Source organism: Vicugna pacos, chromosome 10 (assembly GCF_048564905.1).
Source record: "Vicugna pacos chromosome 10, VicPac4, whole genome shotgun sequence".
Classification (NCBI taxonomy): Eukaryota; Metazoa; Chordata; class Mammalia; order Artiodactyla; family Camelidae; genus Vicugna; species Vicugna pacos.
Window position 1 is genome coordinate 17,104,311 of NC_132996.1, and position 26,673 is coordinate 17,130,983.

Here is a 26,673-nt window from a genome sequence, read left to right on the forward strand (position 1 = left end):
AATCATGGCATACGGGGTTCTTATGACCTGGCCACTATCTTCCTTCCAACTTCATCTGCCCCTCTTCTGTACTCATCCAGCTATTCGGGTCAAAATTTTAGGAGTCATCCTTATGTATCTCTTCCCCTTCAGTCACTGTCCTCAGATTTACTCCGCACCATTTGATCCACCAGCAAATTCTGTTGATTCTACATTAAAAATACATCTAATTCTATCTACTTTTCATTTCCACGCCTTCCACTCTAATCCAAATCACTGTCATTGACTGCTTTTCTTGTCTATAGAAATTCCTTCCTAACTACTTTCCCTGCTTCTGATTTTGCTTTAAATTCTATTTTCAACACAGCAAGAATGTACATAAAATATACGTATCTTGAGATCATGTCATTTTTCTGTTCAAAACATTCAATGACTTCTCATCCACTTAGAATAAAATCCAAATTCCTGCCCAAGCTCTCTGTATTAGTTTCCTACTGCTGCTGTAACAAAATTACCACAAACTCAGTCACTTACACAACAGAAATTTATTCTGTCGTCTTATTTTAGACCTGTAACCTCCAGATTTACCAGTAAATCTGGAGGTTACAGGTCTAAATCACTCACATGGAGCTAAAACTGAGGTGTCAACAGGGCTGGTTCCTTATAGAGGCTTGAGAGAGAACTCATTTCTTGTTTCTTCCAGCTTCTAGAGATGACTGGCATTCCTTGGCTTGTGGTCACATCACTCCAATTGCTGTTTCTGTTGTCACATAGCCTTCTCCTGCTGACCTCCTGTTTTCCTCTATAAGGACCCTGTGACTATATCAGGCCCACCTGGATAATTCAGAATAGTCTTCCCATCCTTGATTCAATCATATCTGCTACATCATTTTTACCATGTAAGATAACAAAGTCACAGGTTTTGGGAATTAGGACATGGACAGCTTTGAGAGGGGGAGGTGAGATATGAGTCAGTCTGCCAAATTCCATTCAAAAGCCAAGAGAAAAACTGTTCATAAAATTCTGGATTGTTAAAAGCTGCTGATAAGTAAGGGGAAGCATCACAGTAATAGAGTGTCAGTAATGTCTCAAAACAGGGTAGTTAGGGAAAGAGATGTGTAGGGAAAGAGATGCATCATAGGGTGCATTTGTGGTGGATATTAGTAGCCTGGGCAGGGATTGGTTACAATTTGTAAACTAAGTGACTCACTAGATCTTATGAATCTGTGCAGAATTGCAGTTAAATTGATTTATTTGTGGTCTTATATTGTAACATATGAGCCTAAGCAAGATGGTGTTAAAAACAGTAAGAGCTTAAATGGTTTTGGTTACATATCATGGAATGGTACAGTAGATCATTTCAGTTTTTGCTTCATTTCTCAGTCCCCCTTCTTTTGGTCAATCTTCAGCCCAAGCTAGAAGAAAGACTATTATTTTTCTGGGGACGTGATCAATCCAGATCTGTAATGCTATTTGATAAGCTGCAATTATGTATTGAGTTTTTCATAGTAGTTATATCGACCTCTGTAAGTATCAGCTTTTCTTGTTCTTTTTGTTGGATGATCATTTGTAAGTCATCTAGTGTAGCAGTGGCTGTGCAGCAGGATTTAAGACTCTGAAGATCATGTATCTGGTAACTGCAATGAAGACAGACATTAAGACAAAAAGTATTAGAGTTTGCAGGGCATTTCAAAGCCATATGCTTAGATTTTGAAACCTGAACAACAAAAGCATGTGACATAATCTATATGGGTCTTCCTTACGTAATCAAGTTTCTTCTTTCCTTTAATTTGGGTAGGGTTTATTCAGCCTTACCAGTGAATAAAGAATACGGGTCTTGGAAATGCCATGAGTAGAGGGCATTGGTGTCCATCAACTGTCTGAAACCTTGATCCAGAAGAGGGGGAACAAAATAGCTGAGAAGATGCGAAGCCAAGGGGATATGCGTACAAGAAGAACATGGCAACCAATGGGGTCTTGTTCCAGTTGCCTTGACTGGAAATAGCCTACTTCACACAGTCATCAGGTTGTTCCAAGGATCTAGGGCTAGCTGTCTATTCTCATGGGACATCTATGTCTAGATATTATCTAGATTCCTCAACATGTCTTTTAAAGCCCTTCATATCCTGATTATTTCTCTGAGGTCATTTCTTAAGTCTTTGTATCTTCTTCACTTTTTTTGTGTGTGTGGCCACACTGGCCTTACTGTTCCAGAAACAAGTTAATCTTGTTCCTGTCTGAGAGCTATGGTACTCACTGTTCCCTTGATGCAAAATGATCTCCCCAATATTTGCACTGCTGACTCCCCCAATCCACTCAAGTTACATGCCGCCTTCTTGGAAAGGCTTTCCTTGGATATCCAATTTAACGTAATCTCCTGTCATTCTTGATTCTTTTACCCTGCTTAAGTTTTCTTCATAACACTCTTCACTCCCTGCATCTGTTTCATGTTTGTTTGTTATATCCCCACTTGAATATACATACCATTCAAGAAGGCAGAAAACTTTTCTATTTTGTTCACTGATGTGTTTTCAGGATCTAGAATGGAAGAACTAGGTATCATCTTTCTTTGTTCTTATAGTACTGTAGGCATACCTCATCATGTTACTTAACACAATTGACACTTGAACAAGGCAGGAGTTACCTGCTGCCACCCCCACCCTCGCTGCCAGTCAGACCTCTGCATCTGCAGATTCAACCAACTGGGGATCATGTAGCACTGTAGTATGTATTTACTGAAAAAAATACACGTATAAGTGGACTTGTGCATTTGAAGTCCATCTCGTTCAAGGGTCAATTATACATTGTGTTAATATTTTACCTAATCTATGTCTATATCCTGCGACTCTAGTAGAGTGCTTTGTCCATAGTAAATTCTGAGTAAATATTTGCCGAATGATTTTATTCATTGACAACTGTGTGTCAAGCATTGTACTAATTCTTTACGTGCATTATTTTAATCCTGACAAGAAATCTGTAAGATATGTGCTATTATCACTGCTTTATATATGAGGAAACCAAATAACTTGCCCAGAGATTTGAACCTAAGTGTGCCTAACTACAAATCTGGTGTTTCCCCCATTGCCTCAAATGAATTAATAAATCTCCTTCATTTTACTGTTACTTACTAGTCAAAATTTAATACCCTAATTTCATCATGAACATTAAAATCCTGATCTTTCAGTTCAGTGTTACATGTTCTGATACACTTTTATTTGATTCAGCCTCTTTAGATTACAGAGAAGAATGGACTCCAGGTATCTTAACAGCTCAGGTATACTATTTTTATTCTGCTTCGTAACAGAGAAAGTTTTGATGATGATTCAGAGTCAAAGTTTGATTAGTTTTCCCTTTTTAGAGAAGGGCTGTATTTTACAGCTAGTCTACATGTCATCTTTCAAGGAGTATAAAAGGCCAAAATACATTGTAAGTCATATTGGAATTACAGAATTAATATACTTGAAAGAAAGGAGAATGTGGCAACAGTGAGTTAAAGGTAGTAAAAGAGCCCCATACATGTGAGAGAACGTGGTGGTCACCCTGATTACTATCTTCTCCACATGCTAAGTGAAGCAGTGTATGTTAAAGGCTATATGGGCTTGGACAAAGTTTTAAGAAGCACATGAAGTAGTGTCATGAGAAAGTTAGGCAGTGAGAGCCCAAGCTCTGAAGTCAGATAGGCCTGAGGTCTAACCCTTCCCCACCTAACAGCTGAGCAAATTTAAGCAAGTTACTTAACTTTTTGTAAGCCTCAATTTTTTCATCAATGAAGTGGAGAGAAAAGAAGGGTATTAGGAAGGGCAGCTTATGACTGTGGTAACTACAGCATCAAAATTTTGGAGGCAGAATTTAATAAGACAAGTAAAATCCAGCACAGGTGTTCCTGGTCATGCAGTTCCCTGGAGCAGGATTTCTCTAAGGATTATTTTGGGGCCCCAGGATTCTTCCATTTTGTGGTTTTGACTTCCTCTAGATTCTTTGAAATCTTCATTCAGCTGGTAGGTAAGAAAAGAAAGAGAATGGGAGCATGTGTAGGAGGTTTCAGAGGTTCTGTGGGCCAAAACTTAAATGGTTTTCGCTTCTGTCCACATTCTGTTGGACAGAAGTCAGTCACATGGCCATGACTAATTACAGAGGAGGATGGGAAATACGGTGTGTGTGTTCAGGAGAAAAGGAAGCAGACTTTGGGGGAACGCAAAGCTGTCTCTGCTACTTTAGGTCATGATATTGTTTTAGGGTTTGAGTTATGCATGTAACGTGCTTAGCACAGGATAAGTAATCAACACAGTTAAATGTAATTGTTGTTATCACAAGGATGTATGCTGAGAGCCTGAATAAGGGTCCCACAGTTGGAAGTGGAGTCCTTGCCTGGAAGTTCTAGCAAAACAGTAAAGCTACATTCAAAGAAAAAGTCCTTACCTTTTTGTAAGTTTATATAAGATTATAATCTTTAACTGACTTGGCAACATCAGGAAGCATAAACATAGAAAGGTGAGGGATGAAGGGGTTGCCAAGGTGTTCAGGTCGGCTTAGCTAACAGAATGTCAAAAGATTATAATTTAGATAGCCGTAATGTCTAAGAAGAGTGGGAATAGGGAACTGGTAGACTCTTTGGATTTGGGAATGCTCTTATGTGAAATAATAAAGGGTAAAAATTCTGGTCACTCCTCTCTTCTGTATTCTTTTTTACCTCATTTTCTTACTTTAAAATTACAGACATCATAAGGATTCTTCAGGTGCAGCATATTTTCTTCTCCCCACTTACTTTTCTCCTCTGTTGCCATTTAAAATGGTATAAGAACTCTGACAGCAGAGGACATGTGTGTCTCACACATTATTATATCTTAGCAACTAGCAATGCCTTAGCATAGAGTATGTAGATAAGAAGTATTTATTAATTGAATTTAATTTATATGGTAGTTGCTTAAGTCTTGGCTAGAGAGTCTAGATAAAATAATGAAAGGATAATGAGTTTTAAAATCTTGTTTCTACCACTTGATTATCTGTGGGATTCTGCGACTTTTTAAGACTTAATTTTTTTTAAGCAATAGAGAAAAATTAGATAAGAATTTAACTTCTAAGACCCTTTTTCTCCCCTTGTATTAAGTGGAACAATACGTTTCAGAGTTATAGTAAGGAGAATTAAATGAGAAATTGTATGTAGTGTTCCTAGTACACAGAAGGCATTCAAAAAACTATTGTTCCCTCCCTTGGACCTCACACCTCTCTACAGTATACTTTTTAATTTGGGGAGGCTAGGAAATATTGTGTACTATTCAAGATTTTTTTCCTTTCTTCTGTTTTTGGTTCTGTTCATTAGTAATTAAAACACATACACCTTCAGTTGGTGAGTTAAAAGCTGAGTAGTTCCCAAAGGACTGACAGGTTCACTGTTAGAATAGTAGGCAGCACCTAGAACAGTGCCTGACACACAGTACTTGTTCAATGTATATTTTTTGAAAGAGTAAATGAATTGATAAAGTACTGAAACAGGATAATGCTCCAAATCCATCTGCAGTCCACAATCCATAATTATTGTCCACAATCTGGCAATTATGCCGTAAGTGAAAAAAAAATGGCCAGGTTTTATTAAATGAGAGGTTTGGAGTGGTGTTTCCAAATGGGTGACTTCAAAATGTCTTCATTCATTCATTTAACCATAAGACGACTGTGTGTCTACTGTGCATCAGCCACAATACTAGCAAGAAGATATCTGCCATCCCCCCATGCTTGTGCAAGAAAACAATTAAAATAATTAGATGGCAGAAGGATATACAAGATACCACATGAGTAACAAAAGGAAACTGCTGACTGCCTATGGTATGAAACAGCATGGCACATCCAAGCATAGCCAGTACTGCAATACTGGCTGGAGTGCATGTGGGGGACTGGGAAGAGATGAGGCTCACTGAGCAATAGTTAGGTAGTGGCTACTGATCACGAAGGGCCTGTATGCCAGGCTGAGAGTCCAGAACTTTATTCTCTAGAGTAGTGATGAGGGTGCTACGAAAGCGTTTTGATGCAAAGAAAAGATAATCATATTCTGGGTTCAGAAAGACTCCTTCTGGAGTGGAGGGTTGAAGTATGAGAGAAAGAGACATCAGCTAAATAGTTGTTGGAATAGTCTACATAGGAAAGAGATCATAAAGCCTGGAACTAAGGCAATAGAGGTGGTGTTAGAGAGAATATGGTTTGGAGGGATGTAAGCAGATTAGGCTAGATGAGAAATAAGAGTGAAGGAGAGCTAAGAGTGAGTCATGGTTTTTCTGACTTGGACTTCTGGGCAGGTGGTAAGGCCATTAATAGAAGCAAAGAATAAAGAAAAAGATCAGTATGGATTCAGGATGTCGAATGGGCAAAGACAAGAGAAGTTCAGTTTTGGCCACAGTAAGTTTGAGGCATCTCTGGGACTTCAGGGAAAGATATTTCTTGAATAGACCAAGAAAAGTGGAACACACAGAAAACTTAAGCATATAAGATAGGATATGTTAGTAATTTCTATCCTTAGGACACTTCCTTGTCATCTAAATTTCTTCGTATCTTTCAGTTCCCAGTTATACATAAATCTCTACAATGATCACTAATTGTTTACATATTTAGAAACTTCTAAAATATACCTTTGAAAAAAAGTGCAGTGATATTTCTAATAGAAGCTAGTTTATTAATAAGGTGAACATGTCCACAGTTATTTGACTAAGGTGGTTTGTAAGAACCTCTATGGTAAAAGTAACAGTGAAATACTATCCTAGAATGTCATTCACAATAGTGCAAAAGATACAAGTTGCCTGCTGTGTGTTTAGGAAAGCTTTAACATTTTCCTGAGGATGAATGATTTAGCCATTCATAGCTAGATGCCATGCTCCTGTTGACCTCAGTGGGGGTTTACCAGTGCAGAGGCTCAGGCCAACTGGTAACTTAGTAAGTGGAACCCATAGAATAAAAGCAGGGATGGCTGACCTGTCTTGACAATTGGGTAACTCTCGCTGCTCAATGAACATGGGGCATCAAACTGGGCACCACACCACAGACGGATTGCAGATACACTGAAGGAAGTCATTAAGTTTTGAGAAATTTGGGGCAGGCTTGACAAAGATGAAGCCTGCTGGTTTAAGCACTTTATGTTCTTGGCAAAAGCATGGTGCTGCAGAATTTCACCAGCCACAGTGAAAAAACGCGGGGAAAGGGAACGGGAGGAGACCACAAAATTCACGATGATGCATAAAATGTTAACTATCTATTAGCTTTGCATCTTTTGAGAGTCACCAGATTGAAGCACAGTATTTTGGACTCAGCTGGCAGATGGTGTACACAGACTTTCTGAGTATGTTAGCATTTCATTTGAAACTAGCAAGATTACATAGGACTATCACGGTAATTTAACATTCATGGAGATTTTAAAATTTATTTCTAAACCTGTGCTAAAAGTGAGGCCCTAATAACATTTTAAGACTTTGTTAATAAACCTGTATCATAGAACAGATTCACAGGATATAATAATTCCTCTAAAATGCCCACAGGACAGTGTCAGTGCCTTCTTTCCTTGAAAATCTGGTTTATGCAAGAGAAAAGAGGCCAAAGAGAACAAAGACTAAACCAGGGGAGATGGCAGGTAGTGATGTCTGGATTCTTTGAATGGGACTTCTCTATTTACCGCCTTCTCACTTCCTTCTATGGTCTGGACCTTTAATAATCACAGCAGTCAGCCTTGTAGGGTCAAGCTAATCTCTGTTGACATCACCCTACTACTTCCCTTTTCAAATTCCAGTGAAGCTATGTGTTTCCTGTCCTATTTGACACCCTAGAGAAAGAATACTGGCCCATTGGTGTCTAAATTTAGACTGGCAGCGATGGGTCGAGTTTTCAGAGAAGAGATAAACAAAAACAGGTGACATCTCCAAGCCTCTAAAGAAAAGGGAGTTAAAACCCAACCCTTCTAGGGTAAGTAAGCCGCGGTTGGTTCAAAAGTTCCACAGTAGGGAGAGGCCTGCTGGCAGGCTCCGAGAATGAACCGACAGAAGCATCTCGGTTTTCCTTAAAGCCAGAAGGATGACTTTAGGGGCATCCCTAAACACTTTCCTGATTCCTCTGGGAAAGCCCGGGGAGCTCTGACATCTCCCTCCTCAGTGGGAGCTGTGAGGGCAGCTGCACCTCCTCTTTGTCACGCCGTTGGTTTCAACCACAGGGACTAGGACCCCTTGGGGTGGGACACCGGAGAAGCCGGACGTCCCTCCCCTCCCGCCCCAAGCCCGTCGGACTCGCCGCCCCGCCCCCACCCCGCCCCCCTTCTGTGACCCCCGCGAGCCCAGCCTCGGGCGACCTGTTGGCAGGGAGCGTCACGTGACGCGGCGGGCTGCGCGTTACCCCCGGCCCGGGCCTCCTGTTGCGCCCGCCGGGCGGGTTCCATCACGTAACGCGCGGGCGCCGCCCCGCTCTTCCCTCGCCGAGCGAGGGAGGGCGGGCGTCGAAGAGGAAAGAGAAGGGAAAGGGGGCGGGAGGAGAAGGAGGGGCGGCACCCGAGTCACGTGACCCGGGGCAGCCCGGAAAGCTCCGAGGAGGAGCCTGGCGCCGCCATTTTCCTGCAGCTGCCTGTCCCTCTTACCCTGCCCGGCTCCAGCTGACCAGGGAAGGGGTGGGCTGAGCTGAGGCGGGGGCCGGGGAGTGCCCGACACCGTGCCTGACCCCGCGGGTGACAAGAGCCGGTTCTTTCCGGGCTGGGTGGCAGCGAGCGGCCCTGAGCCCCGCCCCAGGCCGGCAGGCGGAGAAGGAGCCGGTGGGGGTAGGGGGTGCGGTGGGGGGGTGGGGGTCCTCCGGCGCTTGGGGGTCCCAGTCCCCGCCGGCTGCCGAGCGGAAGGGGTGGCGGAGGAGCCGCAGAGATGTCCGGCCAGAGCTTGACGGACCGAATCACCGCCGCCCAGCACAGTGTCACCGGCTCCGCCGTATCCAAGACAGTATGCAAGGCCACGACCCACGAGATCATGGGGCCCAAGAAAAAGCACCTGGACTGTGAGTGAAGCCGATCGCGGCCCCCGCGACCCGAATCCTTCCTCCCTTCAGCTAGCTCTTCCCTCCCTGCGTCTTATCTGGCACGGCGGGTCCTGTGTTCGTCCGAGCTGTGTTCTTTTTGCTTCCATCACACCTGCCTTCACGGCTTCCGTTCCCTGTCTGAAAATCCCTGACAAGCCACTCCCCTCCAGGCTCCTAGGGGACCCTCGCTGCCCTGCCCGGTGCGCCGCGATACCCCATCACACCCGACCAACTTGCCTCTCCACCTAGCTCCTCACGTCCCGGCCTCCTCTATCTACCGCAGCCTTCTGCTCTTTCATCCCATCCGTCCCGGGCAGCCTAGTCGCCCTCTCCTGAACGTCTCCCCGCTTGCTCCCGGTCTCACCAACCTATTGTTTCCCCATTAGCGTTCTTCGGGTTTCCGTTAACACCGGGTTCGGTGGACCGGGATCCCTGTTTCTCCGCGGCCCTGAGGGCTGCCTCCCTTGAAGTGATTCCCACTTCCTTTGCCCCACTAGCCTCTTCTGCCCCTTCCCTTCCCTTCCCAGGTTTCTCCTCCACCTTTCCTCCCCCGCTTGAGTTACTTTTCTTTGCCTCTGTAGTTTCAGTTAAGTTCCTTCATCTCATATTAAATATCGTACTCAATACCCGACTTTTATCCCAGACTACTTTTTTCGTGGGAGCGAAAGTAAAGCTTTCGTTGGTTTAGGGAAAGCTTTGTGGAACGTTGGGATTTTTAGTCGCCTCTAGTGGAATTTGATTGTATTTCCACGCTTTTGACGGAAGTAAGTTGTGAATGTCAGGCCCCCCGACCCCCGGCTTTTTTTCTCATAGGGATATGGAGAAAGGTTTGCTAATTTTGGTATCAGTTCCTAGAACTGTTAAACCTGGCGGTTTGAATTTAGAAGCTTGAGCGAAGCGTAGATTATTGGAATTCAAAATGGATTAATCAAACCTACAAATAAAATACATTTAAAAAAACTGGTGAAAAGATATTTGATGATGCTTGAGTTTGGAATCCGCTTTAATTTGTGCTGGTTGTCTTTGGGGGGACTAGCTTTTCTTACATGGCATATTACACCATTCACTAACTTATATACAATTCCTGGAGCTAACTCCTCCCAACTTTTTCCAAACCTGGAAGCCACCTGTAATAGTCTCCTTTTTCATTCCACTCCTTTACCTCAAGGTACAAAGCTCAGTGGATTACTCAAGCTTTGACTCAATGGAGCTTGGACCTGAAACTTTTCAGGGAAACAGAGGGACATAGGCATAGTAATAAATTCCTTTTTTAAATGGCTATTGGACACATAGCCTGACTTTCATCCTACATGAAAGTTACTTTGCTTTACTGTTTGAAGCAAGAGTGAGCATGTCCTGAAAGGGAATTCACTGATGGGAGTCCTGTTTTGATTTCTTTTTTGGATGTTGGCCGTAAGGTTTGCAGTTTTAAAAAAAAAATGTACAAAATGTGAATTCTTCCAAGGTACTTTGCTCATGAAGTACTGTTAGAACAAGTTATTGCTACAGACAAACCCATTATTCATTGTGACTTACTCCTTCCTTGTGGAAAAGTTTAAAAAAAACATCATTGCTCCTTGGTTCTTCTCTCAGATGTGCGGATCATACAGGCTGCTTATTAAATATCAATCCTTGACTGTTTAGAGAATACAGAATATATTTAAATGATGACACTTTAATAAACGGAAATTCTTTAAAATACATTAAGTGCTTTTTTGATTATCTGATATTTGGAGTAGACATTTCTACTGTTTACTTCTTTTCGGATGACTACTTGGCTTGCTCTACCTAATCAATGGTTTGCCCTAACACTGTTAATTCTTTTGTGAGGTTGATTTTTGTTTGTTTTTGGTGTTGAGGGGTGAGTGAAGAGACTGCTTGTGACTTTGTGAACTGTTATCCTCTTCTCTCAGTTTAAATGATAAATCATAGCAAGAATGAATAGCGCTTTTAAAAGTCCTTTTTAAAGGTTTTTGTCTTACTTCAGATGTTGCAGTTCTAACACATTGTGGGAAAGGTTAGAAAATAGGCTAGGTACGTTTAGGAGAGTGGTACTTGATTGTGGTTTCTAAATGTTAGCCTTTTCTCTTGTAATGGAAGCTACTGCAGATATGAACTGGGATTAGGTTTGGTATGCATAATCTCACATTTGTAGTTCTTTTTATTTTCCACTGCTGTGTTTATGAATTCCCTATTCTTTAGAACTTGAATATTTCTGGTAATTTAAAAAAAATCTGTAAATAAGGAGCCACTACTCTATTTCATTTAAATGAAGTTTTTTAAATACAGTGATACCATTTTCGCTGTATTATTTAAAATATCCTTGTAACCAGTTCCACTAATGACATAAATTTAAGTTTGACCAATGAGTGGTTTTTCTAAACACCTTCTTCCCCCGCACACTTTGACATACTTTGAGAAAACTGAAAAGGCTTTCACAAACAGTTCTGATTCTTGACACCATGAACTCTTAAGGCTTTAATGTAGAGATAATTTTTCCTCTTTTAGAAATTTTTCTTTCTAGTGAATGCTTAGTTCTGTTGCATCTTTTAATGTCTTAAAAAACTGTTGACTAATTAGTTGACGCTAATGAAAATGATTTCATTTTTTAAATGTTAGTATTTAACAGAAAAATATGCTTAGTACTGTTTTTTCTTTCCTATAAGCCTTTAGAGTGTAGAGGTGATTTCTGTGTACTTCACCAAGGTCTTTCCATATTAGGAAATGATTATTGTTGACCCATGAATTATTGCTTAATTCATACTACAGTGTATACTTGTTTAAGAAAGCTTTTGCTTTGCTTATAGGTGTCAGTAGATAATAATGTTAACTAGTGTCCCTAGTGTGAAAAGGGTTGTCAAACTTGAAACATATTTGTAAAAAATAAACATGATTTGCATTTAAATCCAGATGTCTAATAGTATAATAAAGATAGAAGAATAGCAGCCCTTGTATTTGAAGGACTTCAATTTGCCAGGCACTTAACCATTATCTAATGTAATCCTCTTTCATAGCTATGGGAGAGTAAAGTCATATGCATAGAAAGTAGTCTCTAACTCCATTTAAAGAGGTCAGAGAATGCTTAAAACATTAATAATTACAGTATAGACAGAACTCAGTTTTAAAATTTATAAATTCTTAATTTAAAAACGTTCTTACCTGATTTCACAACCTTTACTCTTGTTTTTTAGACAAGAATATTTTCCTTTTTTCTATACTTGTTTAATTTACTGTCCTTGGGCATTTATGTTGTGACATGTTTCACAGAAATGTAATATGTTAATGTCTCTAATGTCTTCACTTTTTTATCCACATTTTCCCCAGTTAATTTCCAGGGATACTTCATTCCACCCACCATCTGCCCTACATTCTGTACAACAAAATCAAAATCATGTTCTTATTAAGCATCCATTATAAGCACATCTCTAACGTGGATAGAGTGTGGGTATTTGTGTGTTGTGTACTGGATCTAGACTCTGCCTAATTTTAATTGTGGCAACATTTTTTTTTAAGTAAGAATTTGTGAATGTTTTGAATATGTGGATGATGGGATTTGTATTTGGGTTAGTGATTTGTATGACAATTGGAAATATATATAGAACACTGAAATGTACCTGAAATAATTATCTTTTTAAGGGAATTACTGATTTTTTCAGATTGAAGTATAGTTGATTTACAGTGTTAATGTTTCTGGTGTACAACATAGTGATTCAGTTATATACATATATATTCTTTTTCACATTCTTTTTATAACAGGTTATTACAAGCTTTTGAATATAGTTCCCTGTGCTAACAATAGGACCTTGTTTATCTATTTTGTACATAGTAGTTTGTATCTGCTACTCCCAGACTCCTAATTTATCCCTCCTCCCTTTCTCCTTTGGTAACCATTAGTTAATTTTTTTTATGTCTGTGAGTCTCTGCTTTGTAAATAAGTTCATTTGTGTCATTTTTTTTGGTTCCACATGGAAGTGCTACCATGATATTTGTCTGACTTTCTTTACTTAGTATGATAATTTCTAGGTCCATCCATGTTGCTGCAAATGGCATTATTTCATTCTTTTTTATGGCTGAGTGGTACTCCATTGTGTGTGTGTATACACACCCTAATTTCTTTAGTCATCCATTCATGGACATTCAGGCTGCTCGGTATCACTAAGTATCAGAGAAATGCAAATCAAAACTACAATGAGGTATCACCTCACACCAGTCAGAATGGCCATCAGTAAAAAGTGCACAACTGGTAAATGCTGGAGAGGGTGTGGATAGAAGGGAACCTCCTACACTGTTGGTGGGAATGTCATTTGGTGCAGCTGCTATGGAAAACAGTATGGACATTCCTTAAAAACTAAAAATAGATTTACCATATGATCCAGCAATCTAACTCCTGAACATATATCTGGAGGAAACTCCAATTTGAAAAGATGCATGCTCCCCGATGCTCATAGCAGCACTGTTTACAAATTATTGATTTTTAACATCTTAGTTAATGCTAGCCAATGAATGCTTAGTTTGCATGTTGTCAAAAAGGGGCCTGGTAACTGGGATCTGATTTGCCAGAAGGTGCATGTGAGGAAGATAATAAGTAGAAGATCTGCCCCTAAATGGCTCTTGTTTAGAAATAGGTAACTGGGGCTTTCCAAATGGGTCTTGTTTTAAAGAGACAATTATTTCATGGTTATGTATGGGCTTACTGTTCTTTCCCATAAGAATTAACCATATGGTTTGTATTTTCATTTGGTTATTTGACCTATTCTGTTGTGAAATACAAAAAATGGTAATTGAGTCATTGAAGTGATAATTATAAGATTTGACTACTTATGTCAAATGCCAGTGGTATATGGTAGAACTCCACAAATGTTAAGTTTTTTCCTCTTTGATATATTTAGTTATGTTTCTGAATAGGTTGTATTTTAAAAGAGAAACTGAAGAGAATTTGACATACAGCCATTTTGTTAGCCACTTTATTTGTAATTAGCAAGTCAGTTCTAATATATCTTTATAAAATAATTAAGCTTGATTGGTGGACTTGTTATTTTAAGAAATACTATATAGACGTTAGTCTTTTTTTTTTATCCTTGTAGCAATGCTTCTGAATAATTTTCAAAGATGTCTTAGAATTTAATTTCTGCAGAAAAGTGAAACTTCGTTATGAAGTGACTTTTTCTCTCACTTGATTATTAGAGCACTTGTATGAAATATTTAATCAGATGTTTTAAAAATACATTAATTGTTTAAAATAAGTCATTCAAATTAATCATCTGAATTGCTTTACTTTTTAAATAAAATTGTTTATCTTAATTCTGATTATTACTCAGAATATTTAATGTGAAAGTTCACTGTAATGCATAGGAAGTCTCTTCTGTTCTGTTTTCCTCAATTTCAAAGTGCTTAGTTGTGTTTAGTTCCATGATTTCACCCTTAAAATCAAAGAAGAAAAATAAACTTAAAGGCTTCTTGGCAAGAGGTTAGAGCCCTACCAAGAAGAAGTAGGGTTAGATTTTCAAAGTGAAGGCCTAATATTTGCTCTTCCTGTTCTTTTGGTGGCTGAAGTGGCATTTCCGTTACTTTGTGTTCCGTCTCAGTATGTTCCCAGTTAGATGGCTTTATATATTTCTCTAGAGAATTGAAATGTTTGGATTGGACCTTTTAGAGTTTTGTATATTCATTGTGTATATGGTCCTTTTCATGGAGACTAGTTCGTGGGCAGTTAGAATTTGCTAGTGATAGTCCTTGAAAAGAGAATTTTGATGAAATTAAACCTTTATATTAAAAATTATTTTCAAAGTTGTAATTTGCCAGGTTATCAGAATATTAAGGATTTCTCAAATTACATTAGAATGTGGTGGCGATATTCACAGCTAGGTGTGTTCTTTGTGCTTGTGCCTGGATTGATTTTATAATTAACAAATATTTGTGCTTACTTTGTGCTGGGCATTCACATTACTGAACACTTTACATTTATTGACTTGTTTATTTCTTTCAACAACTTTGTAAGAGATTTTATTATCACCATTTTACTAAGAGGAAACTGAGGCACTGAGAAGTTTAGTAATTTTCCCAAGGTCTCATAACCAGGAAGAGGAGAACAGGTCTGTGCTTTCTTTTGGAGGGGAGGGGAGGTAATTAGGTTTATTTATTTATTTGATTATTTTTAACAGAGGTACTGGGGATTGAACCTATTACCCTATGCTTGCTAAGCACTAAATAAACCATATTTATTGATTCATGGCAGTGTTTCTTAAAGTGTGGTTCTGGGACTCCTGGGAATCCCCAAGACCCTTTCAGCATGTTTGTGAGGTCAAAACTATTTTCGTATGCTAAGACATTATTTACCTTTTCCATTTTCATTCTTCTGTGATTGTACAGTGGAGTTTTCCACAGGCTATGTGAAACTGCAACCAATTGAATGTAGTAGCAGATGTGAGAATCCAACTGTTTTCTGTTAAGCCAGATAGTAAAGAGTTTTGCAAAAAAATGTGAAACAATGCTACTGTTTTAAATTTTGACTTTGGAATTTTTTTTTAATGAAAATTGCCAACATATGAGTTTTATTTTTAAATGAATTAATAATGTTTAAAATTTTCTCAGTTTTAATTTCTAATGCAGTAAATATCACAGAGAAAAACTACATGAACAAAAACTCTTTGGAGTCCTCCATTTTTAAGATTGTAAAGGTTCTGAAACTAAAAAAACACAACTCTAAGGAAGAGTTTATATTAAGAAGGGAGAAAAGGATACTCAAAAACTAGGCTTCAGTGGTCCCTTAAGTTCTCAGAGTAACTTTGGATTTGATTTGATGGATAACAGTGACCCAAGCATTGTAGGACTTTAAGCAAGAGATGTGACATAATCCTTTGATTATGTCATAATGTTAAGTAAATTGGAAAGAATGTGCTGTATGTGACTTGGAAAGGAGACTGATTGGGGGCAAAAAAGAGTTAATAATCTAATCATTCCTAAAAGGCCTTGATAAAGTCCATCATTAACTGAGACTCAATCTGTTTTTTCTCACTTTTTTTCTTTTCATATATAAACTACTTTTCAGCAAAACAGATCAGGTACCAGTTGTGCCAATTTAAGTTCTTGATCCCCAAACTATTTAGCCACTTTTGCAAATACCATGTTTTGGACACAAAATATCTTCACCTCTCTTTCAGTATAGATCCATCCTTCCTTTTAAACATTCTTTAAACTAACTTGCTTTTGTTAACATTCACATTTAAAGTAACGTCTTTCATAAAGACATTACGGATAACTTCTCCTGGTTCTGTTATTCCAACTTTATCATCATTTAAAGTTTATAATTATTTTGATTAAACAGTAGTTAGTGTCATGCTTTTATATATATTTTGGGTTCATGTGTGTTTTCTCTGTAGAATAGGAACTATTCTTTTCTGTACTGTTCTATATCTCATCTCCAAGTACCTAATCAGTGACTCTTTGGGTACCCAGTAAGTATTGAATGATTATACATAATCTTCCATCACAGCTCAGGCTATTCCATGAATATCGTATGGACACAGTGTAGAGGTCTATTCCAGTGAACATTTTGATAATGTTTTTATGGCCATTACCATTACTTGCAGGAATGGTAATCACCTGGTTAAAAATTATATGTAAAGTCAATCAGTAGCATTGATAAAAAAACAACAAATTACTGTGTGTTTCATGGAACCTATGGAGCATTGAGGTTTAGTTTTGTTTAGATATTATGTGGTGTTTCCAAAGTATTGTTACAGCAAAGGAAGAATAGTTTTTTGGTTACAGCTACTCAGTTTGAAAACTAATATATTAAAATGCATATTTTTGAGGATGTGTTCTTAAAAGTAGAAATTAATTTTCAGAATCAAACAAGGGACCAGAATTAGATTTGAAATATTTGTCAGAGCTGCTTCCTTATATAACTCCAGGAGGTGCAGATAACATTATAATCAATGTTGAAGGGTGCCCTTAGAATATAAGTATACAGCAGCCTAACTTTAAATGTAAGAAAGGATAAAGTACACTTAATATGTAATGTCAAAATGAAAAAGAAAACATGACTGTTTTAGAATGAAGCCTTATGAGGTATGAGGCAAGGGTTGTAGTGGTAGTGGGGATGGCCATGATGGTAGGACCACTAAATCTAGATCATCAGTTGATGCCAGGGACTGATAGGAATTGCTGAAAGTTTTTTTGAAATGCTTGGAATTCCATCTGTGATTTCTGAACCAGTGCTGGCATTTATAGTCATAAACTTGAAAGCCTCCTAGGGTCCCTGATTTTACTCAAGGGACACTTCTTCCAAGTAGTGGTGGAGGAAGCTAGACATGCTTCCCAAACTTCTTCCCTCACTAAAGATTATAGGTCTGCTTTTTACAAGTGACTTCATAGAGTATCTTATAGTCAGTTGCTGTATTTTAATGTAGATGTTTCTGCTGATTATAGGTCTCTTCATGTGCTTATAAGCTCTGAGAACAAGGGTCGTGTGTGTGTGTGTGTGTGTGTATGTTAAAATTTTTATGTGCTGGTAATTGAATTGGTTATCTTGTAGAAGCTTGAGAAATACTAATGTAATGTATTTTAAATACATCTAATGTGCAAAAATCTTACTGTAATTCAAGTATATGCCAAAAAGTAAATAGGGTGGTATTCACACTGGAGAGGATTTGCAGACCTTCTTGTTGTATTTGAAACAGTTGCTTGCAGAAATGATTCATGCACAGTATTGACTGATAAGAAATACTTTAATTTAACTAATCCAAAGCTAATGTGCAAAAAGGGATTGTGAGGCAAAGTGATTTTTTGGTGTGCAATTTTTAAATTGAGATGTAGCTCACATAATATAAAATACCTTCGCAGTGTTGTGTACAACCATCACCACTATCTAATTCTAGAACATTTTCTACCGCTCCAAAAAGAAACCACCTCTCTGTTAGCAGTCACTCCCCAGTCTCTCCACCCCTCATCCCCTGGCAACCAGTAACATAATTTTCTGTCTATAGATTTTCCTATTCTGGACATTTTGTATGAATGGAATCATACAATATGTGGCCTTTCATGTCTGACTTCTTTTACTTAACATAATATTTTTAAGGTTCATTTATGTTGTAGCATGTAACTACTTCATTCTATTACTAGGAATATTACCTAGTAATATTCCCTTGTATAGATATGCCACATTTTGTTTATCCATTCATCCATTGATGGACGTGTGTGTTGTTTACCCCTTTAAACCCACTAAGAATAATATTGCTATACATTTTCATATACAAGTGTTTGTATGAACATTTGTTATCTTGGGTATGTACCAAGGAGAATTGCCAGGTCTTGTGGGATTATGCATATAACTTTTTGAGGAATTACCAGACTGTTTTCCACAGCAGCTGCCCCATTTTATATTCCCAACAGATTCCAATTTCTCCACATTCTTGCCAACACTTGTTATCCTCGGGGTTTTTAAAATTTTATTATTCTTGTCATCCTAGTTAAACTGGTATATCATGATTTGGGTTAGGATTTCCCTAATGACTAATGATGTGGAGTATTTTTTTAATGATGTTGAGCTTATTGAACATTTACATACTGAAACATTACATTTTGAAAAAAAAGTCTTTTCAGTTATTTTGCCCATTTTAAATTTGGTTCTTTATATATTTGGAATGCTAGAAGAGTTTTTAACTTACTCTGAATACTAGATCCTTATATGATTTGCATGTGTTTTTTCCCATACTGTGTCTTATCTTTCAATTTTTTTAATGGTTCCGTCCTCTTTTTTGTTTTTTTTCTGTTTTTGTTTTGGAGGGCGGTAACCAGATTTATTTGTTTTAATGGAGGTACTTTGGATTGAACCTCGTACATGCCAAGCATGCGCTCTACCACTGAGCTGCACCCTCCCCCCCACCTTTTTTTAACTGAAGTATACTTGATTTACAATAATGTATTAGTTTCAGATTTACAACATAGTTTTTTAGAGATGATAGTGCCCTTTGATGCACAAAAGTTTTTAAACATGAAGTTCAGTTTTTCTGTTTTTTCTTTGATTATTCGTGCTTTTGGGATAATACCTTAAGAAACCAATGGCTAACTAAGGTTACACAGATTTACACCTCAACTACTCCTAAGACTTTTATAGTTTTTAGCTCTTACTTTTAGGTTTGATCAATTTTGAGTTTTTATATATGGTGTGTGGAGGCATGAGTGGCATTAAGGAATGTTAAGGATATTTGAGTTTTTCCCATTTTGAGGTTGACCTGAGGTCCAACTCTAATACTTCTGTGTAATGTGGAAAAAAGAGATTAGTGAGGGAGAAAATATTTTTCTTGATGGCATTCTCCAGTACTGATATAGTTCCTTGACTGTGGAGCATTTGAATGAAACATTCTTTCAACTGGATGGACCACTTACTCGAATCCATTGAACTTTTTTTTTTCTAGGTTCTCAGTATAGTGTAAATGTGTGAAGAGATAATACATAGTTGCATTAGTATCAATAAGCAGTTATTTTTGTCTACCCAGAATACTGTGTATGTTTCTATAATACCTTTGTACTTCCCCATGACACTTTTCATGTAATATAATTCTTTATAGCTTCTATAATTATAATTGTTTATAGAGAACCCTTGTGTGTCTTTATTACTGTGCTAAATAGATCATTTAGCAAGTTTATAATAAAAAGTTGCTGAAAAGAGTGAAGGAGGGATGAGATTTTCATTTTTTTTTTTTTTAATGTGTTATCAAGCAGTGTTTTAGGACTTTGTTTCGTAAAGGAAGAGGAAGATTGCTGTGAGGGTAATAGAATAGTCTTTGATATAAGTAGTAGTTGTTTGTTTAAACTTATTTCTGTTTCCATGTTGCAGTAAATTTTTTATTATTTATTGGTTGAAAATGTGAGAAAGTTGAGAAATAAGCTTCCAGAGTTAGATTATGTAAAATTAGGGCAGTTTGATACAATACAATATTATTTATTCCAGGACTTACCTAATCGTGGCATATTGGACTTCAAACAAATGTTTCTTCTGCTTTTCTTTATTTCTTTTAGTATATTGATTATTATTTGCTAATGTATGATTGTTGTAAGTGAATTCCAGGCAGTCCTTGATTTTAGACTGTATGTTATCTGTGATAGTTCACACCTGATAGCAGAATGCTAAGAGACCTTATTTGCTAATGCTGTATGTTTTAAGACTGGCAAAACATGTAAAGTGCAAAGAAAGATAGAAACGAAGTATATGACTTTAACAGACTGTCATGAATGAAGTGGATGTTAGCCTTGATTGGCTTCTTCCCACTACCTACTTCAGCAATTCCCTTTATCTTCTGGGCTTAGAACTCTGAAGTGAATTGCCTATGGAAATACAAATTAATTTGTTTGCAAGTGAAATGTAGATAAATCTTAATTCATTTGTGTACTTAAAGACCCAAGAGATTATTATCTTGTGTGACTTTATTTTTCGTGGAGAAGGCCTGAGTGGAGAAAGAGAATTATAAGAGCAAGTCTTTTTAATTTCATGTTATTTTAATAAAATTATCTAGGAAACTATTATACCCTTTTGCTTGCTCTATGAGCAAGAGTATGGGATGAAAATTCTGAGATTGAGTTCTGTTCAACATTGAGCTTTGCCAACAAAACCCCTGATTTAGAAGCATTAAGTGGATTGCTAAGGGAAAGTGATCAAGGTCTAGAAAAGAATGTAAAAATGAATGACAATTGATTGTTACCCCAAAAGGAACATGAGACCTAATGATAAGATGTGTAAACAAATAATTGTAATGCATTGAGATACATGCATAGTATTTTTTACATAAAATATCAAAGTGTAGGGGCTGGAGTAATTAATTTTGAAGGAGTTAGCTACAGCTTCATAGAAGAGATAACAAGAGTTTTAAGGCTGGATAGTGATTTGCCACATGGACAAAGGGATTCCTCCTAAGTCGGTTAGCACATACAGTGACAGAGAGGCAAGACACAGCATTTTGATGTGCCTGGGGTAAACTTTAAGTAGTGCTGTAGGGTGGAATGTGAAGTGTTCGCTGGAGTAGAGGGAAGGTGAGGTTGGAGAGAGAGCCCTTAAATGTCTTGTAGGGACAAGAGTTATCTTGATAAACTCTGGTCTCTTCAGAGAGCCCTCCTCCCCAAATCCTCATTTGAGAATCCCCTTTCCCCCCTTTATTAGGCTGCTTTCCTAGCTTCAAATGCTAGCGCAATGGAACTGGAGAAGTGCTCTTTCCTTTTTCCTAGTAATTTGTGGTAGGGCTATTGAAAGGGTTGGGAAGAAGGGATGTACAATCCTGTTGCCATTTGTGTATAGGGCTAGATGAGCTTTGGCACCTGAAATTGGATGTCTGAATAATGTTATACATGGTGGTTTGGGTTGCCATATAAATAAAATAAAGGTACACTGATCTCATGGCTTTTGTGGGCTTGTCTGCTAGTGGAGTTGAGTTCCAAATTTGTGAATGAACTTAAACCATCTTATCATCTGACGATGGTCAGTATGAAAAGGAGAAGTTTGATAAGATGCTTAGGGGCATGTTTGATTTATGTGATTTAACAATTGGAATCATTTAATATACAAAGGATACATTAACTTTCAGTTTCTTTAGGTTTTTAAAGCCTCATTTTTACCGAACAAGACTTTGTCTAGGGGAAATTAGTATACTCATTAGTAAGTGTGCATTGAGTATCTACTCTATATCCAAATTACTGTGTTGAGATTATGGAGAAATCTAAAAGTGAAATCACTGATCATGCCCTTGGTCTAGTGAGGAAGATGACATATACAGATAGCTATATTACCAGGCAGTGTGAGATAAGCACAGAACAAATATTGAAAATTAGAGGGAGAGTAAGATAATTGCTTTTGATGAGGGGGAGAACTGGACCTTAAATGATAATCAGTGAGGAGCAGTAGGCATTTCAAGTGGAGGAAAGAGCATGAGCAAACATTTGTAGGTAGGAAAGCTGAAACTGTGTTTGGGAAACAAAGGAATCTGTTTAACTGTAGAGGATAAATGGCATGCTTTGAGACCAGAGGAAGGATAGGTTGGGTGTAAGGAGAAATATAGTTGGAGCAATTATCTGAGGTGAGATGGTAGAGGGAGTATGGATTTTAATCATAAGACCTTCAGATATATTTCCTGATAGCTTTTGGCTTCTGTAGGTAAAGTTGGACTATAGCTAGTTAGAGCTGATTTTCAAAGTTGTACTGTTTTCTACTACCAGTTTTAAAATAAAGAAGGCAAAAAGTTTCCCTGCTTTTGAAGCCAAGAATGAGATTTTACTGCTTCTAGATTTTTAATTTAACTCAGTTATTATAGACTGCATTAATAGTGGCAATATCTAAAGTTTGGGGGATTTCTGAGTCTGTAGATTGCACAGGAATGAATTACTGAAAATGCTCTCTAAAGAGTAATAACATATTCCTAATTTTGGTCTGAAGATAGAGATTTTGTAAAAGTTTAAGGAAACTTCAGTCTTCAGCATTAACAAAATCTGATCAAATCAGTTTAGTTTAGAACATAACCTGCATAATGGGGATAATAAAAGAATTCTTTCTGTCTTAAGCACTTGACGTGTATTAACGCAGTTGATCTTTATAAAAAAATTTATTGGATAGTCTTATTAGCTCTCTTGTATAGGTACATAAAGTGGAACATTACTAATAAAAGGACAGAATAGAGAATAAATTTAATGCTTAAATGGTGATGAAGAACCTTGAGTGGAAGTCAGGCAATCTGGGGAATCTTTTAGCTCACAGAGAACTTTTAGGGAATGGGATAGAGTTAGAAGAATGCTTTTCTTTGAGAAATATAATTTCTGTAAATATGTAAGATTACATTTGGAAACAGCAACTTCTTGTACTTTTTATGCTTTAAGAAGAATAAGCCCTGAACTGGAATGTGGTGTGCTGGCCCCAGCTCCATACGACTTTAGGAAAATCCCTTACTTGCTTCAGTTGCTTGTTTTCTAAATTACCTCCTGCTCTGCTATCCTAAAATGCTATATTTGTGCCCCTTTAGCTTTTTTGTTCTTGGTGTGGTACTTTGGAAACTAAGGTTAGGGAAATCTGTCTGAGCTTTTGCTTCATTCTCCATTAATTATTGTGTCCTACCTACCACTATATCATCTTTACTTGAAAAATAGTTTTAACTTGTATATCTTACTGTCATTGGGAGGGAGGGGCTTCACTGTTTTCTGTATTTTGTTTTAGGAGAAAAATGGCCAATGAAAAGTGAATTTTCTTCTGTCTTTATTAAAAATATGTGAATTTTACAAAATATAATTCTTGACAATAAAGGAGCCATGTTTCAGATGCTTGCTTTTCTGAATTTTCCATTTTGGTAGGCCAGGCTGACCGCAGGATGCTTATCTTCAGGTTTGCCCCCTTGGGCATGTATTTGGGGGTTGGATGTCTTTATTTCATGAGAAAATATGAAAGGGAGAACAGGACCCTTCTCCTCCTCCCCCTCAGTTGGTCAGATGAGCCATATCTGGCAAGCAGGGGACAGCAGTTGTAATCAAATTGCTCCTCTGTCCCTCTGCAGAGGCATTTTCATTTTTGGTGGTGGTGATTGTGATTGTTTTTAACTCTCATAGCATCCCGTACATGTTTATTTCTCGTGAAAACAGGGACTGCTTCATTCATCTTGGTATCCCCAATACCCAGAATATAATGCCTGGTGTATAATAGTGTATTAGTAAATATTTAATAAATCTTTGATGAAGGTAATGGATTTAATATACTAGGCTAATAATGAACTGTTTTGTCAAGTTTTTTTGTTGTTCTATTTTTAAATATGAAATTCTTAGACAGAATGAATCTTAATTGAAAATATTCAGATATCATTTTGATCTTTCGCTAGTTAGTTCACTTGATAAGTTCATAGTGTTCATGCTAGGATTATTAATTTGATACCTGAAAAAGGGTGATAGTGGTGATCCCTTAACTGTTGCCACAGACTAAATGATCTACACTGGCTAATGTCTTGCTTTTGTTGGCTTTTGGTTATCAGTTGAGGGTGTATAATGGAGCGTCACTAATGAATTCATCACCATGTGTTCATTTGCACAGTAATTTAAAATTATTTTGTTAAGTGATGAATTTGTGAATTAAGGGCTCAAACCTACTTTTATCCCTTATTTTAATTTCATAGAACCACAGAAAGCTAAGCATTATTCATTATTATTGTCTCGAAGATCCTTCATTCACTTGCTTGTTAGAAGGACTATGTTTCTTGACGTATGTGTATACTATAGACATGTATTGTGGATGGAGGTTGTGTATATCTGCTTATTAATCCTAGAACTTGCAACAGGCCAGTACTGCATCGGCTTTTCTGACTATAGCTGCTTACTCATTTTTGGCTTGCAACCTTTTGTGTACTTAGGACAACCATTAAGAGAAGAGCAAAAAAAAGAAAAGTTCCTTTTACTTGCAAGTACATGTACATGTAGTTAGTTTTGAGTTAAGTTGTCAAATACAGTGTGAGCTATCTTTCTCTTTGGCCATCTTTTTACTTTTTGTAAAAGCAACTTATTGGTATAGTATAGAATAATCTTTAGTTGTATACAGTATGAAATTATACCTAGGAAACTTGTTTTAATACTTGTTGATGCCTTTTTTAACTACTGAGTTTGTCTTCAGGTAACATTTTTGGAAAAGGAGGGGTAGCATTTTGGAAACATGTAGCATTTATGTTAGGTGAATAGAAAACAAAATGTTTCATTGATTGCAGTTCTTAGCTTTAAGGTGAGATGTGGTGGGGAACTTGGTCTAGTTTCAGTTTATAAGGCCAGTTTGAAAATTTAATGGATTGTTCTACAATAAACTTGTTTTTAAGAACCACATATACAAGAGGGTTGTAGGATAGCTGCATTTGATCTTTTGGTATGAAACCTGAGGAAAGATCTGGTTTGTTCTTATATGATCTATGGTGTCTTCTGTTTTCAGATCTGGAAGCTATAACCACATTATCCTTATTCCCATTTGTACATTTTTTTTTAGAAGTAAAACCAGTTGTTTAATGTTTTAGAAGTTAAGGTTTAGCGGGCAGTATTTCCTTTTTTATTTTTCTTTTCTCAACATTAACTTTTGTAACTTTTCTTCACAGAGCTATGTAATTATGTATTATCAGGTTTGGAGTTTGTATTAGGTATTCATTCAGTATGAGATTTTTTGACTTGGTACAGTATAAACCCTCCTTTATTTTTGTTCTTCATATTCTTGCAAAATATTGTTTTGAATTGGTGATGTGGAGTGGACCAAGGCATTGTTTTCAGGTGATTTCTGTAGCACATTCCAGAAACACTGCATAACATAGCTGAGTGGGAATAAACAACAATCATAAGTACCGAGTTAAAAATTAGTTATAGAAAAAAATTAGTTACAGAGTTGCAGCTGGCAGCTAAGTTAGAAAGATATTTATAAAGCAGCTCAGGAGGCTGAGACGCTCCTTGATTAAACTGCAGGGAGAAAACCGTTTCTTCCTATGAGGACATGGAAACCTTTTTAAGAGAAAAGTCTAAGCTGCTTCCTATCTGAGGTCTTGTGGACCTAACTTAGAAGTGCCTTTTCTTTGACTTTGTCTTCATCAGAGTTAGGTTTTCCTAACTTAGTCAGTGACCAACCAAGAAGGTATTATGGCTTTTGGGACCCTTTTTAACATAGTTTACCTCTTCTGTTACTTCGAATTGAGAATGATTACATCTCTGGGGCAGATGACTGGAAAACTGCTTTGTGTTCCTCTCATGTAACTTCATGTAAACCCTAGTCACCTGAAATTTGGTGAGTTGACTTTGTTTTGTAATATTCTTGGCTTTTTAAACCTTGCTTATAAATTAAGGCTTGCAGTTTCTGAGGCACTTGGAGATGGGGATGCCAAATCTCTTGAAACCTGTTCCTTGTGAACTTTGGTTGAATAATATGGCTCCTTCCTTACACCCAGTCAACTTCAGTTCATTGTAGTCAGAATGAAGATGATGCCAATGAGCAGAATTTACTATGTCAGACAACAGGTGATTACTGCCTGTACTAGGAATTAGATTTGTAAAGGCTAAAAAGAAATGTGTGAATTTTAGAATAATTAAGAGAAGGTGATGACAAGACTTGGACCATGTAGAATGAAGAGAGACAGAATTGAGAGAAAATATGTGTATATCTTCATCCATCCCTCTAGTGGAAAGATTATTGTTTTAAAGAATCTAATTCCAGCATAGCTACTAGTTTGTGTTACTTTTGGTAGGCAAGTATTTAAATCTTTACAGTGGAGGTAATAGAGCATCCCTTGCCTCGTCACCAGGCTGTTGTAATAATCAAAAGACTATGGATATGAAAGAACTTTGTTGTAAAGTATGACGAAATCTCTAGATTTTGCCACTCTTAAGATTGAGCGCAGGTAACTCTGGTTAACACTTTACAGTGAAAGAAGTTGAGTTTTATAAACATTCTAAAGAAGGTTTTGCAGACGTCACTGAGTTTGAGGTGGTTTCATATTACTACTTTGGAAAAGCAATGGAGGAATAGTCTACAAAAATGAGGAAAAACTCACCAATAAAATATGAAACTAATATAAAATAAACAACAAGTTTATACTGTACAGCACTGGGGCCTATATTCAATACACTGTAGTAACCTATAATGAAAAAGAATATGAAAACAAATATGTGTATGTATATGTATGACTGAAA

The 26,673-nt window shown here is 37.4% G+C and overlaps 1 protein-coding gene and 1 long non-coding RNA gene across 18 annotated transcripts in view; one reads left to right on the forward strand and one right to left on the reverse strand.

The window, feature by feature from the left end:
- Positions 1–1,213: 1,213 nt before the first annotated feature.
- On the reverse strand, positions 1,214–9,358 carry LOC116282096 (uncharacterized). The gene is made up of 3 exons (XR_012076473.1): positions 9,241–9,358; positions 2,464–2,517; positions 1,214–1,616 (listed from the first exon to the last, which is right to left on the reverse strand). It is a non-coding gene; the product is annotated as an uncharacterized lncRNA (long non-coding RNA).
- The window catches only part of PICALM (phosphatidylinositol binding clathrin assembly protein), a 93,053-nt gene continuing 74,817 nt past the window's right edge, over positions 8,438–26,673 (forward strand). For 5 of the 17 annotated variants that reach the window (XM_072969045.1, XM_072969046.1, XM_031681430.2 and 2 more), the window contains exon 1: positions 8,768–8,982. In XM_072969045.1, the coding sequence (XP_072825146.1) occupies positions 8,853–8,982 (130 nt within the window). In that variant the 5' untranslated portion in view covers positions 8,768–8,852. Of the gene's footprint in view, positions 8,983–26,673 lie in introns of all 17 variants that reach the window. The other 12 variants (XM_072969042.1, XM_072969044.1, XM_031681428.2 and 9 more) reach the window with 6 other exon arrangements.